Below are 19,320 nucleotides of genomic sequence, written 5' to 3' on the forward strand. Positions count from 1 at the left end.
CCCCTCCAGCTAAGTCTTGTCTATGGGAACACATGGTATGGTTGCTCCCTCCCCTACCCACGTGCCACAAACTATGACCCTCCTCCCCCCACCGCACTAAGCCAGTAGGCCCCACGTCACTCCTGGCATGGACACCCATGCCCCAGACCAGTGCTCTAACCCCTATTCCCTTCCCACAATTAAAGGGAACAAGGCAGCTGTGTCAGCAGGGGGCAAGGGCTCTGTGTATATACAGCCTCTGTGCTCCACCCCAGAGGAGGCTGCAGCTGTGCACCAGGTGAGGGACCCAATGACTTTGGGAAAGTGCCCCTGACTCACAACTTCCCTGAGTGCATGGTGCATTGGGCATGTTACTGACTGGGTGTTGCTGCTGCCTGACAAGGCCCGCCAGGCCAGGGAAGGGCACGGGAAGCTGGCAAACAGGGGAGTTGCTGACACAGCCAGGACTTGGCACCACGACCCTGGCAATCCAGAAACACTGGTCTCTGCAGCGTGAGCCGTCGGGGAGCCTGCTGGGCTGCAGCATTACTAGAGCTGGGTGCTGTGTTAGCACCCCTGTGCCGACTGCCAGCCTGGGGCAAGTGACCTGCGCATGGGGCTGGGGGCTGCAGTGGCGCTGGTGCCCTCTAGAGAGGGCAGGCCTCCATGTCCCAATCCCCACCGCCCTGAGCCAACCAAGCAGTCCCCACGGCCCTAGGGCTAAAGCAGAGCCGCCCGTCAGGGACAAGGCCCCCATCTCCCTACTGGAATAAAGGCCGTTGCCAGTAGCGATGGGAGGCAGGCGCTCTCTACACATGGCTGCTCCCTGTGGCTGCGGCGTCTCAGCGCAGACGCCTGAGGGGCACCAGCCGCCCGTGAAGAGCTGGGGGGCCCCTGGAGTGGAGTTTAATTTACCAGCCCACTGGAGCAGGGGCTGGAGGGGTGGCATTCAGAGCAGTGCAAAGGGCTGGCAAGGCTCATGGTGGGGAGGGGGGATGCTGGGCGGTTTCAATCTCGCCGTGAGGCTGGGCCTGTGGTAACTCAGCCAGGGATGCTGGGCCTCCCATGGGAGCGACCGGGGAAGGGCTGTGGCTTGCGACGACCGGCTGAGCACGCTGGCCCCTTCTGGCCTTGAAGTCTATGAGCCTGTGCTAGCTGGGCTGGGGAAGCAATGGTGGGCCAGGGCTAGGGGAGTGTGGGGGGGAAATGGGTGGCCAGATCGGGGGGTAGCTCTGTGGTGAGGGTGTGTGTCAGAGGATAGCTATAGAGAGGGGCATGTGTGGGGCTAGACAGAGCAAGGTTATGGGGCTGGAGAGGGGGGCTATTCATGCACTCACCGTGGAGGAAGTGCCAGGCTAACGGGAGCCGGTAACGCTGCTCCTGGCAGGTCGCCTTTCCAGAGCTTGGACCCAGCTGGGTCATCACTCGGCACCGACCTAACAACATTCACAGCCACAGCCCAGCCTCGGCCTCTTCAGCTAAAGGCCTTGCAGAAGTAGGTTATTTTCCTCTGTGTAGTGCAGCTAGCTTGGAGGTGGGGGAAGCTCTCTCACGCCCACCTGCCTGTTTGTGACAATATTTGGCCTCCTGGCTTCTAGCCTCAGCTCAAGGCATGGCTGGTAGTCTAGTGGTTAGAGCTGGAGTGAGCTGTGAGTCAGGGGCTCGGGGGTCTCTCCCATTCTTGGAAGGGAGTGGGTTATAGTGGGAGAGGGGATGGACTAGGAGTGAGGGTTATAGTGGGAGAGGGGATGGACTAGGAGTGAGGGTGTGTAGGGCTATGTCTACACTGGTGGGTTCTTGAGCAAGAACACATCTACACTGCCAAGTGCTTTTGCGCAAGAGCGTCCATGGCAGTGTGGACACTCTCTTGCGCAAGAAAGTTCTGATGGCCATTTTAGCCATAGGGGTTTCTAGCGCAAGAAACCCTGGCCGCGCGTCCACACTGCCCTCTTGAGCAAGAGCTCCTGTGCAAGAGGGCTTACACCTGTTAGAAAAGAGTGCAGCTCTTGCGCAAGAAGCCCTCTTTTACCATGTCGTACTGTAAATCATCTTGTGCAAGAGCGAGCGGGCAGTGTGGACGCTCTGTGGGTTCTTGCGCAAGAACAGCCATTCTTGAGCAAGAACCCACCAGTGTAGACATAGCCTAGGCGTCTAGTGGTTACAGACCACAGAGCCAGGTGCATGGACTGGGCAGAGCTGTGGTGGATGGTTTGGCATGTGTTCGAGATCTTAGATATGAGAGGAGCCAGTAGACACCAAGGCTACGTCTACACTGGCCCCTTTTCCGGAAGGGGCATGTAAATTTCACTAGTCGTCGTAGGGAAATCCGCGGGGGATTTAAATATCCCCCGCGGCATTTAAATAAAAATGTCCGCCGCTTTTTTCCGGCTTTTAAAAAAGCCGGAAAAGAGCGTCTAGACTGGCCCCGATCCTCCGGAAAAAGTGCCCTTTTCCGGAGGCTCTTATTCTTACTTTGAAGTAAGAATAAGAGCCTCCGGAAAAGGGCACTTTTTCCGGAGGATCGGGGCCAGTGTAGACGCTCTTTTCCGGCTTTTTTAAAAGCCGGAAAAAAGCGGCGGACATTTTTATTTAAATGCCGCGGGGGATATTTAAATCCCCCGCGGATTTCCCTACGACGACTGCTGAAATTTACATGCCCCTTCCGGAAAAGGGGCCAGTGTAGACGTAGCCCAAGGATGAGCTCTGCCTCTAACCTTATTATACACAAAATAGTAAAGCGAAGCAATGCAAAGTTACATAGAGCTAGTCCAATAAATGGGTAGTTAGCATAGACAATGTCATAACACCTGCACCTATGACAATACACAAGATATTCAATGGTAAGGATATGAATATACACCTACTTATTTCAATAAATCGTGCGCAGTTCCACTGCTAACAAACCTACAATTGTCTGACGGGAGGTTGCAGCCTCGGTCTTTTCCCACGCAGAGAGGTGTCCACAATTCGTTTGCTGGTATGAACTGCTCCAGTGTCTAGTTGCAGTGGACAAGGTACGTGGAAATCCCTTGCCCAGTTGCTCCCACTGATTATCTCTTCTTCGCCTTTATCTTGACTAGGCTTGACTTGGTCACCCATGACTATGATTAACCACTCGTTGTTTAGAACGATGTCATTCTTTAACCTAAACGACACTACTGATTAACTTATCCATCACTATTTCCTTTTGTGACACGCTGCTTTTGTAAATTGTTTTGCGTCTTCGTGGCTAACGGCTTTAGGACTGCCAGGTCACGTCTTGTACTTATGCTTATCGGTTGGAATGTTCTGATCTAGTTCATTGTGTTTGCTCGTTGTGGTCAGGCTCTGCCCAACTCCCTTAAGCAGAGGAAGCCATATTCTCACATGTTTGCGTCAGGCCTTGCCTGCGTGCACGTATTGCACCAGACTATCGGAGGCTAAGCTTGCCTGCTCACATGACCACATTTCAGTCGAGACAGGGCTGTGCAAGTTTCTCCAGAGGGTTCCTTAATGTGTGTGCGTGTGATAGATAGGAGGAGTGCTGGCCAGCAGTCGGCGACAAAAGGGTTAAACTCAGGTAGCTGGCAGGGGTGTTGGCAGAGAGCCAGAAGAACCAATGGGCTACGGTGCTGAAATTTGAATGGCATAAGACACTTTGCCTGCTTTCTTTGTGGGGGCGTTAAGCCAGGAGTTGGAAAACAGCATGCTTTACACCTGATCAGGACTACCATGCCTCCAAGGAATTCAGGGCATGGAAGTGGACTGAACCAGGAAGGGACCAAGAGTAAATAAAGGGAAATATATCTTTAGTTGTGATAAGGCCATCTTTTTTTGTTTGGTTAAACTTCTCTGTGTGAATCTATGCCTTCCCTCGATCATTCACTATCTAAGACAGTGGTTACTGACCAATAGATCAGAATCTACTGATAGATCTTGGAGCCTTTGACAGGTGATCCTGACAGGTTTGGCCTGGACGCTAACAAGTGCTGGCTATCAAAGCTGCCTTAGTCCCCTACACCACCACCCAGAAGCCACCTGTGGTAAGCGGTGTCCAGCTGGAGCCTGCATTCAGAACCCCCGCCATTGTCCTGAACCTTTCCTGCACCCCAAACCCCTGCTCTAGTCCTGAATTCCCCTGCACCTCAACTCCCTCCCTCATGCTCAGCTCATAACCCCTCCCACATTCCAAATCCTTTAGCCCAAGATCAGAGTCTGCATCCCCCTCCCTGGAACTCCAGCCCTCTGCCCCAAACCTGATAAAAGTGAGTAAAGGTAGGGGAGGGAGGGAGGATGGAGTGGCAGGGGGTGGGGCCTCAGAGAAGGGGTGAGAAGGAGGTGAGGCAAAGGTGTTTGGGTTTGAGGTAGCTCCTGAATTGCACTTCAAAAAAGTGATCTCATGCTTAAAAAGATTGGGGACCACTGATCTAAGAGCATACCCAGAGATGTTCTCTGTATTTTAATTTGTTTTACTCAGTTGCTCTGTAACACCTAGCAACCGAATATGCTTTACCAAGTATTTCTTTTTGCTTAGTTAATAAAATCACCCTTTTTAAGGCGATGATTTGATTCGTGTGTTCTGGAAAGAAACAGGAGGTCTGTCTGGGTGTGTCTACACTGCACCCTTATCTCAAAATAAGCTACGCAATTTGAGCTATGCAAATTGCATAGCTTAATTCAAGTTCATTTCAGAATAGCTTATTTTGAAATTTGGCTTTCAAATTTCAAATTGGCCTTCACAGCACCAAATTTTGAAATAGAGCACTATTCCAAAATGTCCCTTAATTAGTGTAGAACGAGCTTTACTGGGCTGTTGGAATAGCGAGCCCATTATATTTTGAAATAATAGGTTTGCTCCAAAGATGTGAAATAGCTAGTTCGGGATATTTTGGGGACTTAGATGGTGGCCTGTAGTGAGCCCCTGCCTCTCAGCTCTTCCAAAAGGTCCAGGTAGCCAAAGAGACTTTTTCTGGTGGGCACAAGGACTGGCATCCTCACAGACAGTTGGTAGTTCCAACTAAGTACAGGGAAAAGCTCTTGAACTAAGCCCACGATCACCCTAATGGCCATGCTGGGGTAAACAGAACCAAAGACTTGTTGGGAAAGTCATTCCACTGGGAGGTGATGGGCAAGGATGTGTCTAGGGTATTTCCAGTCTTTTGAGGAGTGCCAGTGAGTGGGAAAGCCCAAGACTGGGTCAAGGTACTTCTCCAGACATTCCCTATAATAGAGGTTCCATTCCAGCATGTGGGCTGTGGATATTCTGGGTTCTTTCCTTAAAAAGACACCCAGAAGAAAACAATATATCCTGACTTTCATGGATTTTGCCACCCCATGGAAGCAGTAGCTCTAGGGAACCCCACTGCCAAGAGCTTGTGCCAGGCACTAAGAGATATTTTTGCCAGGGTAGGTTGGCCCTCCAAGATCCTTATGGATTCAGGGACTAACGTCCAGGCTTGGACCATGGAACTTCTTTGGGAAGCTCCTGGAGTGAACCACTTGGTTGCTACCCCTTACCACCACCAGACAAATGGCCTGGTGGAGAGATTGAATGGAACTTTGGGAGCTATGATACACAAATTCTTAAATGAACACTCCAGTGATTGGGACCTGGTGTGCCTACAGAGCTGTACGCCAACCCTGTTTGGGATTCTCTCCCTTTGAACTTATTTATGGCCACGAGGTTAAGGGGCCATTGCAATTAGCAATGGGAAGGGGCTACCCCTTCATCAGGGACTAATATAGAGGCTTTTGTGGGCAACTTGCAGAACATCATCAGAACTCTTTAGCCCTTGCTCAAAAAACCTTACCGAATGCTCAGCAAGAGCAGAAGGCCTGGTATGATGAACATGCCAGACAGCCTTCCTTCAGGGTAGGGGAGCAAGTCATGGTCTTGAAGGTGCTCCAGGCCAATAAGATGGAAGCATCTTGGGAGACCATTCACGGTCTGAGAGCACATAGGAGCGGTTAACTACCTCATAGTGTTCCCAGACCCTAACCTTAAACCTAAGGCAGGGGTGAACAATAAGTTTTGAGCAGGGGCCACTGCAAAAATTTTTGAAGTGGTCACGGGCCTCGAATGGGGGGGGCGGGGCCTTGAATGGGAGGGGAGGGGAAGGCGCAAGTCCCTTAAATAGAAGCAGATAAATGGGCTCACACTTGGCTCTCAGAGAGCACAGTAGCAGCAGGGGGTAGAGGTAACCCTCTCCGTGGGCTTCGGACATGAGCAGCGATAGCAGATCCAGGAGCTGTGCGCCAGCTTTGCACTGATGTTTTCAGCTAGCCCAGGCTGGACTGAATGGGCTTACCACTCCATTAATACAGGTGAAGCTCACCCACTCAGAGCCCAACCTTACTGGATGGTTCCTTCCGCCAAAGCTGCTATAGAGAAGCTCAAGGACATGTTAGAGATGGGTGTAATTCACCCCTCTGAAAGTTCATGGGCCTTTCTGGTGGTCCTAGTCCCCAAACTGGATGGATAAATCCATTTTTGTGTGGACTATTGTAAGTTAAATGCTGTAACGCACTCAGACAACTATCCAATGCCACATACAGATGAGCTATTGGAGAAACTGGGATGCACCCAGTTCATCTTCACCCTTGATTTAACCAAGGGATACTGGCAAGTACCTCTGGATGAGTCAGCCAAGGAAAGATCAGCCTTCGTTACACACGTGGGGTTTTGTGAATTGAATGTTCTCGCTATGCACCCACAACCTTCCAAGGACTTTGTAGATAATTTGCTAGTGAGATTTGGCGAATGTGCAATGGCCTATCTGGACCATGTGGCTGTATTCTGTGATTCATGGACAGACCATCTAGAACACTCCAAGCTGTCTTCCACCACATAAGGGAGGTCGTGCTGACTGTTAGGGCTAGGAAATGTCAATAGGCCTAACTGGGTAACTTACATGGGACATCAGGTGGGTCAAGGGACTATCAGCCCTCTACAGGCTAAAGTAGAGGCTATCCAAAACTAGTTTGTCCCGCAATCAAAGGAACAGGTCTAAACCTTAGGCTTGGCAAAATATTACAGGCGATTTGTATGGCACTACAGTGAGATCGCCGCACCACTGACAGAGCTAACCAGAAAGACACAACCAAATGCAGTTAAGTGGACTGAGAAGTATCAGGAAGCTTATAAGCAGCTTAAGGCTGCTCTTATGTCTAACCCTATCCTAAGGGCCCCAGACTACAACAAATCTTTCTTCATCACCACTGACGCGTCAGAGTGTGGTGGGGGGCAGTTTTGATGCAAACAGGGCCAGATCAACAAGTCCACCCTGTTGAAAAATTCAGTAAAAAAACTCTTGGAGAGGGAAAGCCACTGGTCTGTTTCCAAGAAGGAATACTACACCATTGTATATGCTCTAGAGAAGCTACGACCATATATTTGGGAACAACACTTTCATCTGCAGACTGACTATTCTGCTCTGCAGTGGCTTCACTCGGTAAAAGAGATTAAAAGAAACTTCTTTGGTGGTTTGGCTCTTCAAGACTTTGACTTTGACATACAACACATCTCAGGAGCTTCTAACAAAGCAATGGATGCACTCTTCCATGAAGGTTTCGCAGGTTAAAACTCTCCCTATATCCAAGTGATTGTATTCCATGCATTTGGGGCATTATGTTTAATCTTTGTGTATTCAGTAATAAATGTAGTGTGTCCATGTACATTATTAACTATATTTTATTCTAGACCTCAGTGGGGGCCAGCCTGTCCAGCATCATCTGTGACTTGGAGTGTGTGTGTGATGGATCTGAGAAGCGCTGACCAGCACTTGGCAACTAAAGGGCTAAACTCAGGTAGCTAGCAGAGGGATTGGCAGAGAGCCAGAAGAACCAATGGGATTACAGTGCTGAAATTTGAATTGTATAAGATACCTTGCCGGCTTTCTTTGTGGGTGAGTTAACACACAAGTTGGAAAATAGCATGCCTTAAACCCAGACAGGACTACCATGCCTCCCAGGAATTTGGGGCATGGAAGTAGACTGACCCCAGAAGGGACCATGAGTAAATAAAGGGAAAAAGTTCAGTGTTTTAATTTGGTTTACTCAGTTGCTCTGTAACACCTAGCAACCAAGTATGCTTTACCATGTATTTCTTTTGTTATTGTTAATAAAATCACCCTTTTTAAGGAGATTTGGTTCTTGTGTCCTGGAAAGAAACAGGAGGTCTGAGTGTGTGTCTGCCTAGCCTGAGTATGTCTACACTACCACCCTAGTTTGAACTAGGGTGGTTAACGTAGGCAACTGAAGTTGCAAATGAAGCCCGGGATTTGAATTTCCCGGGCTTCATTTGCATCTTGCCGGGCGCCGCCATTTTTAAAGCCCCGTTAGTGCGGACTCCGTGCCCGCGGCTACACGCGACACGGAGTAGGTAGTTCGGATTAGGCTTCCTATTCTGAACTACCGGTACACCTCATTCCACGGGGAGTAATGGTAGTTCGGAATAGAAAGCCTAATCCGAACTACCTACTCCGTGCCGCGTGTAGCCGCGGGCACAGAGTCCGAACCAGCGGGGCTTTAAAAATGGCGGCGCCCAGAAAGATGCAAATGAAACCCGGGAAATTCAAATCCCGGGCTTCATTTGCAACTTCGGTTTCCTACATTAACCACCCTAGTTGGAACTAGGGTGGTAGTGTAGACATACCCCCTGAGAGGCCAGCTATCAAAGCCAGTTTGTTTTTTCGTTCTTTTTTCAAGCTCTCTTGTGGCAGAGGAGCTTGGGGTATCCCTGTGGTATCCCCAGGTGTTTTCTTCCTGGGTTCAAGAAAAAAGGGGTTTGTTTCTCTTGGTGGCGGCAGCTACCCCCCAAAGTCAGTAAATCTGTGACGCTGGGGAGTTTTTGTAAGGAGAGGCAAGGTATTTAAGGTCTACTGTGGGCCCCCGTCTTCTGCATTCGGAGTGCCAAAGTGGGGAACAACCCTGACAATGACCAATGTAAGTGTGACTCAGTTTCCCTTTGTCTGTCTAACTATAGGGGTAACATTACTTGTCCTGGTACAGGGGAATCAGCGTTGGGTCTGGCTAAGTCAGGCTCTGGTGAGATTAATATGCCATCCAGCACTGACAGCATCAGCACACATGACTGCAAGAGCCAATGCTGTCCCATTAAGCCCTACTGACCAGCAGCTGGGCAGAGATGGGTGGGTAAGACTTGCGGGCTGTACAGTGTGGTTGTCAAGGTTCAGTCTGGGACACCCAGCAACAGAGACACCTCAGTGACATCCTGCCTTGCTGAGCTCTGCAGGAACTAGCTTCTGTGCTAGAATTAGCAATGCAGCCATGGTAGCACCTGCAGCAGCTCTGAGTGCAAACCTGTCTCCCCCTGGGATGTACCCAGCATGGCTACCCCACGCCCCAGCTTGTGTTAGCTCACTGGCTCAATGTGTTGGAGCAGTAAGCAGGACTCACATCTGGTTTTAACCACACAGTCAGCTTATTGGGGATTTCGTTCCCCATCTGGTATCAGAGGACGTCGGTTTTAACAGTGCTGCTGCTCCTCCTTCAACGTGGCCTCCTGCACACCATGCCCAGCAATGATGCAATGCCCAGGATTCCAGGACCACGTGTGGCCACCAGAGTTGGCCTAGGTGAGCTGTGATGTCACCCCAGCCCCAAGTGCGGTTGTACCCAGCTGCTGCAAGCTGAGAGGGTGCCCCGCTAGCATGTCAGTTGGCAAAGCTGCGTTGCTCCGGGCTGTGACATGTCCCCAGCTGTGTGACAGAGCTCTGCCCACCTAGCCCCTGGGGCAGCCTCAGCTAGGATGATGGACGCATGCTTGTTGGTAGCTCACCTGAGCTTGGCTTGACCATGCTGTCCTAATAGTCCGCCCAGGGGCTTTGCCATGGCACTAATAAACCCTGGCTTGCTCTCACCGGGATACACTCTGTCCCTGCAGTGCCACCCTGGGTGCCCAGCTCCCAGAAGGGTTTATCTGTGCTGTGGAGAGCACATGGTGTGATCCAGGCAGCTGGAGCCAGGCTTGGAGCTGAAGAGCTCACCCTTGGGGGTACCTAAGTGGTGGGCCTGGAAGAAGGGTGGGGATCTTGCTGTGAGGTGTGGAAAGGTCAGGGTGGTTTGTGCCCTGTCAACTGGGGCCATCCCTTGAGAGAGGAAGTGGCAGGGTGGTGGCACTGACCTTGTAAAGTGTGTGTGTGTTTGGGGGGGTTAGCAGCCTCCCTCTATCATGGGTTTTCAAGTGCAGCAGGGAGTAGGAAAGGGGAGATCAGAACCCACCAGTTCCTAGCCCAAAGCCCCTTCCCCTCAGCAGGGGTTGGGTGAGCCGCAGGCCATAGGCCGGTGCGATGGGGCTGAGAGTCATGCGGCAGGCACAGCTGCAGAGAATTGCATTAATTCTGTTACAGCACAGAAGGAGATGAATTATTAACGATCCCGGCAGCGTAACGAGCTGGTGGGAGCGACTCAAGGAGCTTGGAGCCGACATGCGGGATTGCTATATCCTTCAGATGGCAGCTGCAACCCGTGCTCCTCAGCCACAGGCTCCCTCCATGCGCCGCACACGGGAGCCCTAACCTGGCCCCTGATGGGCCACGCCCCTGAGCATTTTACTGGCATCCCTGCCCAGAACCAGGCAACAGAGCTGCTCAGCACCGAGCTGAGACCTGTCACCTCACACCCCTGCCAGGAGCCGTGAGTGTGGGGACAAGACAGGGCCAGTCGGCTGGCATGCAGGTGAAGGGAGCCAGGGTGAGCAGTGCAGCCTGGCGGATGGAGGCCAAAGAGACAGCAGGCTCTGGAGCCCCTGCCTGCCTAAGCCAGCTTGTCCCCCACCTTGGGCCCTGCTCTGCTAGACGCTCCCCTCCCGCAGAGAGGAAAGAACCCCCATGACTCATTGCCCCCGTTCTTTATACTCTCACCCTTCTGTCTGCGCTTCCTGAGCTGACCGCGGCAGCACGCTCCTGTTCGCACAGCAGCTGCTAGTCAGCCACAATCTTCCTTTTGCACAGGGGGTGAATTTTTAACATTGAGGCTGGAGCCAATGCAAAAGTGATGCTGTGCAAACTGCACCTGCAGCCCCTGCTATCCCAGACCTGGACACTCCTGCCCCTCAGTCCTGACCCACAGCCCCCTGCAATCCCTGTTCTGGACTCCCCCCTCCCTACCTCTGCAGATGCCCTTTTATCCTGCCCAGATATAAAAGGCACTAGCTCCCCACATACACAGGCAGCCACATCAGCAGCAGTTCGGAGTCTCTCCAGCAGGGGGCAGGCTGTGCCCAATTCTCTGGTCTCACAAACTCAGCCAGGTCAGTAGGGAATGGTTAGTGAGATGAGTTTTATTGCCCAGTCAGGCCAGCTCCTTAGGGGCCCGAGTCACTGAGTCCTTTCCAAAAACGGCCTTGATCCTTCCAGCTTGACAGGGCCCTCAGGACTCCTGCACCACAGACTGGCCTCACAGCTGTGAGGTTTGTTCCCGTGCCCTTGGGCAGTGAGGAGGGGATCTCTCCCTCTCCCCAGCTCTGGGCAAACAACCCTGTAAACATCTGAACCGCCCTCCTCCACCCCCCAAACCCAGCATGATTGCTTTGGTCACTACCCACTGGGTGCCCCCTCTCACCCTATGGAAGCCCCACCCAGACCAACACTGGGGTGGGGTCACTGGGAAGCAGGGGTGGGGGCAATTCATGGCTAGAAATGCCCCTTAGCACCTATCTGCTCTGAGGGGGGAGGGGCATCCATATTTAGGGGCAGGAGTTGACAATTAAGACAATAGACACAAAACTTGATTATGGGCTGCTAGACTAACCCAGGGCTGAAGCAGAAAGAGGGGCCCCCAGAAGCAGCATGGCAGGGGAGAGAACCCCTCTCCCCCAACCAGGGAGAAAGGAGTCATGGTTAAGCCTGGGGGAAGCAGCAGCTTTTTGGGGGCACAGAATGTAGTGGCAAGGTGTGTAGGGACAGTGCCCCCAGAGTTGAGGGGTATCTGGACTGGAGGGTCAAGGGGGACAGCACCCCCAGGTCCACTGATGAAGGAGGGAGATCAAAGGGGGGCAACTACCCTGGGACCCGGATATTCAAAAGGGCCCACTACTTCCCTCCAGGCAGTACTGAGGACTGGCTGAGAGGAGGAGGGGGAAGGGGAGTGGCCGTGTGACGCAGAGGGCTGGCTGCCCCAGCTCTGCCCCCTTCAGGCACACAGAGCTGCCCCTCCCTTTCCAGGGGCCTGGCAATTCTGTCAGCCCCACTGAACACCCTACATGGTGCAGGGGAGGACCTGGCTGAATAGTGCCCCCTGGCACTTGATGGGTATAATGCAATTGGTAGCAGAGTAAGTGGGATGGCAGGGGGCAGCAAAGCTTAGCCTCTGAGATCAGCTTCCCCCTGGCAGAGGAAGAGGGACTGCACCTGTAGGCTGTATGATGCTATGGCACAGGTGGGACTTCTCTGTAGTGATGAACTGTCTCTGTGACTCTGGACTGGCCACTTTGCATCACTGCCCACTGGGGGGAAAGTGCTGATCATATCTGTGGTCTAAGGAGCTCAGGGAAAGGGTCTGCCAAGCCTGCTGCCTGGGCCTCACCAGCGATTCTCCCTGGGCACGTCGCTCCCGGAGAAGAGAAGAGTCTCTCCAGGGGTCTGACTGCAGCTGGCCAGGCAGAAGGTGCTCACAGGGGAAGCAGGGGGACTGAGGCCATGGAGTTGCTGAGGCCATCTGGCTGCCTGGGGGGAAGCGTGGCTCTGGCACACCAATGGGGTCACTGCCAAAAGACTGCGTAAAGGCTGGGCCGTAACACAGCCCTGTTAATCCATGACATGTGCATAGACAGTCCCTGGTGGTGGCAGAAGGAATTACACCACTTGATGCATGTAGTGGTGGAAGGAACTGCACCTCCCCCAAAAGCTGGGTGACTCTGAGGCTAAGCAGGACTCCGATAGCTGAGATGGTGGGGTGGGAGAAGAGAAAGAAGCTGGAACATCTCCTCTAAACAAAGGGTTAAAAGTGGGCTGTGCATGCCCTTAAAGTGACAGTGTGCCGTCTGCATCCGACACATTGTGGGGCAGTTCTCTGTCCGGGGTGGCGGAGGAGAAGCAGAATGCAGCAGCGGGTGGGGCCTATTCAATTTCCAGGATGAGGTCGTCTCCCTCTAGGTGCATGTCGGGTTTGACGTGGATCTTTTTGATGGTGCCGGCCACAGGGGAATTGACCACCGTCTCCATCTTCATGGCACTGAGCACGCAGAGGGGCTTCCCCTTTTCAACCGTTGCCCCCTCCTTCACCTTGATGTCGATGACCTTGCCAGGCATGGGGGCCCCGATCTGGCCCTTGACGTCCTTCAGCGCCTTGGGGTGGAAATGCATCTCCTGCGGGTGGGCCAGAGAGACACAGTCAGGCACCACTACTCACACAACGAGGCCTTAGCTCAGGCCAGACCCGTGTGCCCAGCCCGCAAGGTCAGGCCCAATGGGCGACCAGCCCGATATCACCCCCAGGCACCTTCATGGCTTGTGTGTCTTTGACCAGGATGGAGCGCAGCTGGCCGTTGAGTTCGAAGAAGACCTCGCGTTGGCCAGCCCGGTTCAGGTCTCCCAGCGCGAGGGCTTTGATGTGCAGAGTCTTTCCACGTTCCAGCTCCACCTGCAGGGGGAGACAGAGAGCGGGGAGGCCCCGGAGCTTCCTGAGTCTGCAGAGAGTCAGTCACTCGCTCTGGGGGACTGACATGGTGACGCTTTCCTGGGTCCCAGAGTGGGAGCCACCCCACCCGGAGCTCCTCCCAGTGTCCCACTGGTCCAAAAGGCCCCCCAACACAGTCTCCTCTTAACCCTATTCCCAGCTCCCCACAGACCCCAACCTCCCACTTCAAACTTCTCCTCACACTCCCTCGACTCCTACTCCCAGGTCCACCCAGAGCACACAGCCCCCATACAGCCCCTGGGCCTGGCCCGACTCTCTGTCTCCCTCACCTCAAACTCCTCGGCGATCTTGGGCCCCTCCAGGAAGAGGCGGGTGTTGAGGCACTCGACGGGGCCAAAGGTGGCCGTGAACTCCTTGAACTCGTCGAACACTTTGGGGTACATGGCGGCCGAGAGCACGTCCTCAGGGGTGATCTCGTCCTCCTGGTGCCGTGTGCGCAGGTCCTTCTCCAGCTGCTGGAAGTCCAGGGGGGGCAGCGAGGCCCCTGGGCGCCCCTCAATGCGGGGCAGGTCCTTCAGCACCTGAGGGGAGAGCATCAGAATCCCATGCTGGGGGGGCTGGAGCAATGGGAGCCCCCTCCTGCTAGGGAAGGGGATACCCCCCCATAGCTCCGCCCTGTGGTCCCCATGGCTCACCTTGGAGTGGAAGGGCCCAGAGAGCTCCCAGCACAGGAACCTGATCTAGCCCTGCCCCCCACAGCCCCACCCCACCCATTGCCCAGCCGCACCTTGGAGCGGAAGGGCTCAGGGAAGCCACCGTAGGGGATCCCGATGTAGCCCTGCAGGAACTCCACCAGGGAGCGCGGGAAGGAGAGCTCGTCTGCCATGGCCTCCACCTCCTGCCGCGACAGGTTGTTCTGCACCATGAACTGTGCCAGGTCCCCCACGATCTTCGATGACGGTGTCACCTGCACAGGCAGGAGATGGGTCAGTGCGGGCAGGACCCCCGTCCTGGGGCCAGTCAGATCTGGTGCCCCCAGGTGGGGAAAAGCCCCATGTCCCATTTCCCACCCTCCCGGGCCAGCCAGCCCCCCTCCCCCCCGCACAGGGCTGGCGGCCCCCTGAGGTCTGTGCTCTGACCTTGATGAGATCCCCCAGAAGCTTGTTGGCTTCTACATAGGCCTTCTTGACCTCCTTGAACTTGTTGCCCAGCCCCATGCTGTGGGCCTGGAAGTGCAGGTTGGTGTACTGCCCCCCGGGGATCTCGTTCTCATACACGTCGGCATTGCCCGACTTCATGGTGGCCGTGCAGTCGAAGGCGGCGTAAAGGCCCCGCGCCATCTCCCAGTACTCGCTGTAGTCAAACACCTTCTCCATCTGGATGCCTGAGACAGGGGAAAGGGAGGAGATGGGGCTGGGCTGGGGTGCAGGGGTTGGACTTGGCTCATGCTGGTGTGTGGGACAGAGACGGGCTCTGGGACTATCCGCCACCCTGAGATCTTGGCTCCGCAGAGCATGGACTTCCGTTGCTGGATCCGCTCACGTATCCGGGCAGAGTTCCAACGGGCAGCGTCTGCTGGATCTCTCTCGACCTTCGGGGGGCAGTGGGCGCTGTCCAGGGTTCTCTGCTCAGTATCCCCATCCGGTTCCCTCGTTTTAACCCTTTGACCCTCACACCCATACCTGTTTTTTCATTATTTGTCCCCAGTAATTAGTTGGTTCTTCCAGGTTCTGTGGACCCTCCCCGCAGGCTGCAGGGAGGTCCTTTAGATGTGGGCAGGCTAATGCCCGCCCGCCTCCCGGACACCAAATAGTTGAAAAAAAAAAAAAAAAAAGCAGCATGGGGGCAGCTGGGCCATGCACCCCCTTGCTGCTTGCTCTAGCCCAGTGTTTCTCAACCAACGGTACGAGTACCCTTAGGGGCACTTGAGAGAAGTCTGGGGGGTACGTCAGCACAACTGAAACTTGGAGAAAACGGAATTTTTGTTTTAAGTTTTACGGCGCTTTCTTATTTTGGTACTTTTTACACCCAAAAATGTCATTGCCTACCCAGCTACGATTAAGTTGTTTAAACAAATGTGTTGCAATAGTAGAAGAAAATTGTGTGTGTCGGAAAACTGTAGGTCCTGGGGGTGCTTACAATTTTTTTAAAGGGTACTTTATAAGAAAAGGTTGAGAAACACTGCTCTAGCCCATCTCATGTTGTTCTTTTCAAGGGGGCAGGACAGACACCATGCCTGACTCTCAGCCCTCCCTGTGCTAGCCACTAAGTCCCGTTTCCTTCCCGGAGCCAAGCACAGACCCTGGGCGTGCAGGCTCCTGGGGGCGATACCTGTGTCCTGGTTGGTGCCCCGGGTGCAGGCCACCAAGGCGCCCATGCTGGGCTGGGAGGTCATGCCGGACATGGAGTCCACAGCCACGTCTACGATGTCGGCGCCGGATGCAGCGCAGGCCAGCATGGAGGCTACGCCTGCCCCCGAGGTGTCGTGGGTGTGGATGTGGATGGGCATCTCAGGGAAGTGCTGGCGCAACGTCCCCACCAGCAGCTCCGAGGCACGTGGCTTCAGCAGCCCAGCCATGTCCTGCAAAGGAGGAGTCAGAGTGGGCATGGGGGGCAGGAACAGGTGAAGAGGGGGGCTGGGAGGGGTGAATGGGGTAGGGAGCAGGGAAGGTGCAGGGGAAATCAGGTGGGGGGGCAGAGATGAGGGCCAGGGCTGTGGGAGGGCTGCAGCAAGAGGGGCTAGGGAGGAAAGTAGGTAGGGTGAGCTCTCTCCAGACACCCTCCAAGTGCCAAGATGCCCTCAAAGGGCAGCTTCTCAACTCACTGATATCCTGGGCTATGGGTCCCTCCTCCCACTGGGCTCTGCTCCCCAGTGCTGCTAGTGCCCCTCATCCACCTTCTGCAGCCCCTGGGCTCCCCGGGGTACCTTGATGCAGAGGATGTGCGTCCCAGCTTTCACCAGCTCCTCAGCCAGCTGGACATAGTAGTCCAGGGAGTATTTGGTGCGGGTGGGGTCGGCCACGTCTCCCGTGTAAGAGATTGCTGCCTCCACCACCCCCCCGGCTTGTCCCGCCGCCTCCATTCCCAGCAGCATGTTGGGCAGGTAATTGAGGGAGTCAAAGACGCGGAAGATGTCCATGCCGTTCTCCTTTGCCACTTCACAGAACCTGGGGGATCAGGGGAGTCCCGGTGAGTCTTGGGGGAGAAGGAGCCCCACCTCACCCCAGGGCCCACATGCCAGCCGGCCTTGTGGAGTTATCCCTGCTGAGCAAGCCCCACAGGGCTGGCGTCAGGGTGAGTCAGTCAGGAAACTCTGGAATCCCATCCCCCTTTCTCATCCATAATTCTCCTCCCCTGAGGGGGTCTGAAGCCCTGGCCCTCAATCCTAGCTCGCAGCCCTCTGCTAGCCCAGTGGTGGGCTCCCCTCCCCACAGCTCCGCTGCCGCCGTGTCACCCCGCCCTGCGGCTCACTTGAAGACGGAGTTGTCGGGGTAGTTGGTGTACCCCACGGCGTTGGCCCCCCGCAGCAGCATCTGGAAGGGGATGTTGGGGATAAGCTCACGGAGCTCCTGCAGCCGCTGCCACGGGCACTCGTACAGGAAGCGCATGGCAACGTCAAACGTGGCACCTGGGGTCAGGGCAGAGAGGGGAGAAGGTGACACCTGGCCCTGGTGTTGCCCACAAGTCCTCCCCTCCAGTCCCATGGGGGATGTTTCCTAGAGGGGAAAGGCCTAGTGTCCCATTCCCCACCTCCCTGAGCCATCCAGTCCACCTGCCCTGGGTCTGGATCAGAGCCAGTGCCCGCTAGAGGAGAAAGGCCCCAAGTCCATTCTCTGTTGTGTCTCCGCAGCCCACCAATTCCCACCCTAGGGCCAGGTCAGAGCCAGCGCCCCCTGGAAGGGGAAGGCCCTGTGTCCTGCTCTTACCTCCCCAGTTCTCAATGCTGAAGAGGTTGTTGAAGTTGTGGGCCACAAAGGGTGAGATCTTCTTGAGGTCATGTGTACGGACGCGGGTGGCCAGCAGGGACTGGTGGGCATCCCGGAAGGTCGTGTCCATGAGCAGCAGCCCTGGGTGCTGCCGCACAGCCTTGGCAAAGCCCTGGGGTCCTTCCCGGAGCAGGATATCTCGGAAGCCTATGGGGGCGTCTCCTGGAAAGGGGGCAGGGGGTTAGAGAAGTGGATTCAGCCTCTGTAGAGTTCCAGAGAGACCCCTGCACCACTCCCTGAAGCACCCCAGGGTACCGTTAGTTAGTCTGCGAGGAGTCACTTGGCCTCAGTACTGCTGGGGCTAGGGGGTGCTCTTCTGCAAGGAGTGGGTGGGGATTCGGGGGCACTATTCCCCTCCTCACAGTCAGTGCTGACTCCAGCACGGTGCTAGAAGGCCCTGTGGGATCAGGGTCTCAGGTGGTGTCTCAGCACCAGCGAGGGGTCCTTAAATAAACAGCCTTCATGCTCCACTCCAGAGGTGGCTGCATCTCAGCACCGGGCCAGAGATCCCTGTATGTGCCATGCTGACACCTAGCAAGTCTTTTCTGACTCTAACTAGTCTGGAACAAGCACCATGAAGTGGCTTTGACAGCTGAGCCGTGGGCCTGATGTTCCCAGCATGTATGTGACTGATGCGCAGGGCTGGCTTTAATTAGCCAGCATCGCAGCCACGTCTGGTTATTATCGCAGTTTATTTCTTTGTCGGCTTCTAATCCCCAGCCTGAACCAGTATTACGAGAATGAACTACGGAGGCTTAAATCTCATTAAGGTTCTCCCGAGCAGCCTGTTAAATCTGTTTTAAGAGCTGATAGACCCTAACTGCTCCCTCCCCAGGCCGGGGAGCAGCCGGGAATAGAATACAGCGCAGCTAATGATTTGCTGGGCAGCATGGCTAATGGGGCAAGCAGCCTCCGAATTGCGAACACTGATTTCCAACCCTTCCTGCTCCACCCACTAGATCCTACTGCCCTCAGGAGGGACGAACAGGGCAGAGAAAGGCCCTGACTCCCAGGAGTGGGGGAGAAAGTGAAGTCCAGCCACAAGGGGAGAATGGAGTACAGACAGGATCTTTCGAAATGGGGCTTTCCCAAAAAAGCCCCATTTTGAAAAAAAGCAGTGGCTGCCTTTATGCAAATGAAGCACGGGAAATTCAAATCCCGGCTTCATTTGCAATATCGATGTGCCTAATTTACATCCCTTTACTGAAAAAGGGATGTAATCCAGACACGGCCAGAGAGCCCAGGCATCCTCCCCCCTCACTCCATCCATGGGGAATGGAGAGGGGTGGGGCTGAGTAACAGAATGGGATGGAGCTGTAGGGTGAGGGAGGGGCCCTGCGGGTAGCCTCCACGGAAGGCAGTCCTGGAGCAGGGAAGGCGACTCACCCAGAGGCACAGAGGGCACGACCGGGTCAATGGGGGATGGCCGGGCCTTGACGGGGATGGGCGTGGTGGGGCCGTTGACCATCACGTGGCCTGGAGAGAGAATGGCAGAGTTACAGAGTGTGGTGCATGGATCATACTCAGCACCAGGTATCCCACCCTGCAGAACCGACCAAGGATCCCGACCTCATGCCCACCCTGTAGAATCAGCTGGGGCCCCCTATGGCCCTGACCCTCCAGAATCAGCTGGTGAGCCCCACCCTGAACCTGACACTGTGGTAAGGGATGGACATCATACCCCTGGCCCTGAATCCCTAATAGGTGGGAGCTCTGCCCACTGGGGCCGATCCTGCAAGACTGGACTGGGACCCCACAGATGGCGCCGACCAGCATT

At 54.8% G+C, this 19,320-nt stretch overlaps 1 protein-coding gene across 14 annotated transcripts in view; it reads right to left on the reverse strand.

Moving 5' to 3' along the window:
• Window positions 1-11,240: 11,240 nt before the first annotated feature.
• PC (pyruvate carboxylase) overlaps window positions 11,241-19,320 on the reverse strand; it is a 238,139-nt gene continuing 230,059 nt past the window's right edge. For all 14 annotated transcript variants that reach the window (XM_075939017.1, XM_075939025.1, XM_075939016.1 and 11 more), the window contains 10 exons: window positions 18,930-19,019; window positions 17,484-17,705; window positions 17,029-17,185; window positions 16,484-16,724; window positions 15,889-16,138; window positions 14,697-14,941; window positions 14,345-14,524; window positions 13,887-14,138; window positions 13,420-13,560; window positions 11,241-13,286 (listed from right to left, as the gene is read on the reverse strand). In XM_075939017.1, coding sequence (XP_075795132.1) covers window positions 13,038-13,286; window positions 13,420-13,560; window positions 13,887-14,138; window positions 14,345-14,524; window positions 14,697-14,941; window positions 15,889-16,138; window positions 16,484-16,724; window positions 17,029-17,185; window positions 17,484-17,705; window positions 18,930-19,019 — 2,027 coding nt within the window. In that variant the 3' untranslated portion in view covers window positions 11,241-13,037. The remainder of the gene's footprint in view (window positions 13,287-13,419; window positions 13,561-13,886; window positions 14,139-14,344; window positions 14,525-14,696; window positions 14,942-15,888; window positions 16,139-16,483; window positions 16,725-17,028; window positions 17,186-17,483; window positions 17,706-18,929; window positions 19,020-19,320) is intronic.

Source organism: Pelodiscus sinensis, chromosome 11 (genome assembly GCF_049634645.1).
Source record: "Pelodiscus sinensis isolate JC-2024 chromosome 11, ASM4963464v1, whole genome shotgun sequence".
Taxonomy (NCBI): Eukaryota; Metazoa; Chordata; order Testudines; family Trionychidae; genus Pelodiscus; species Pelodiscus sinensis.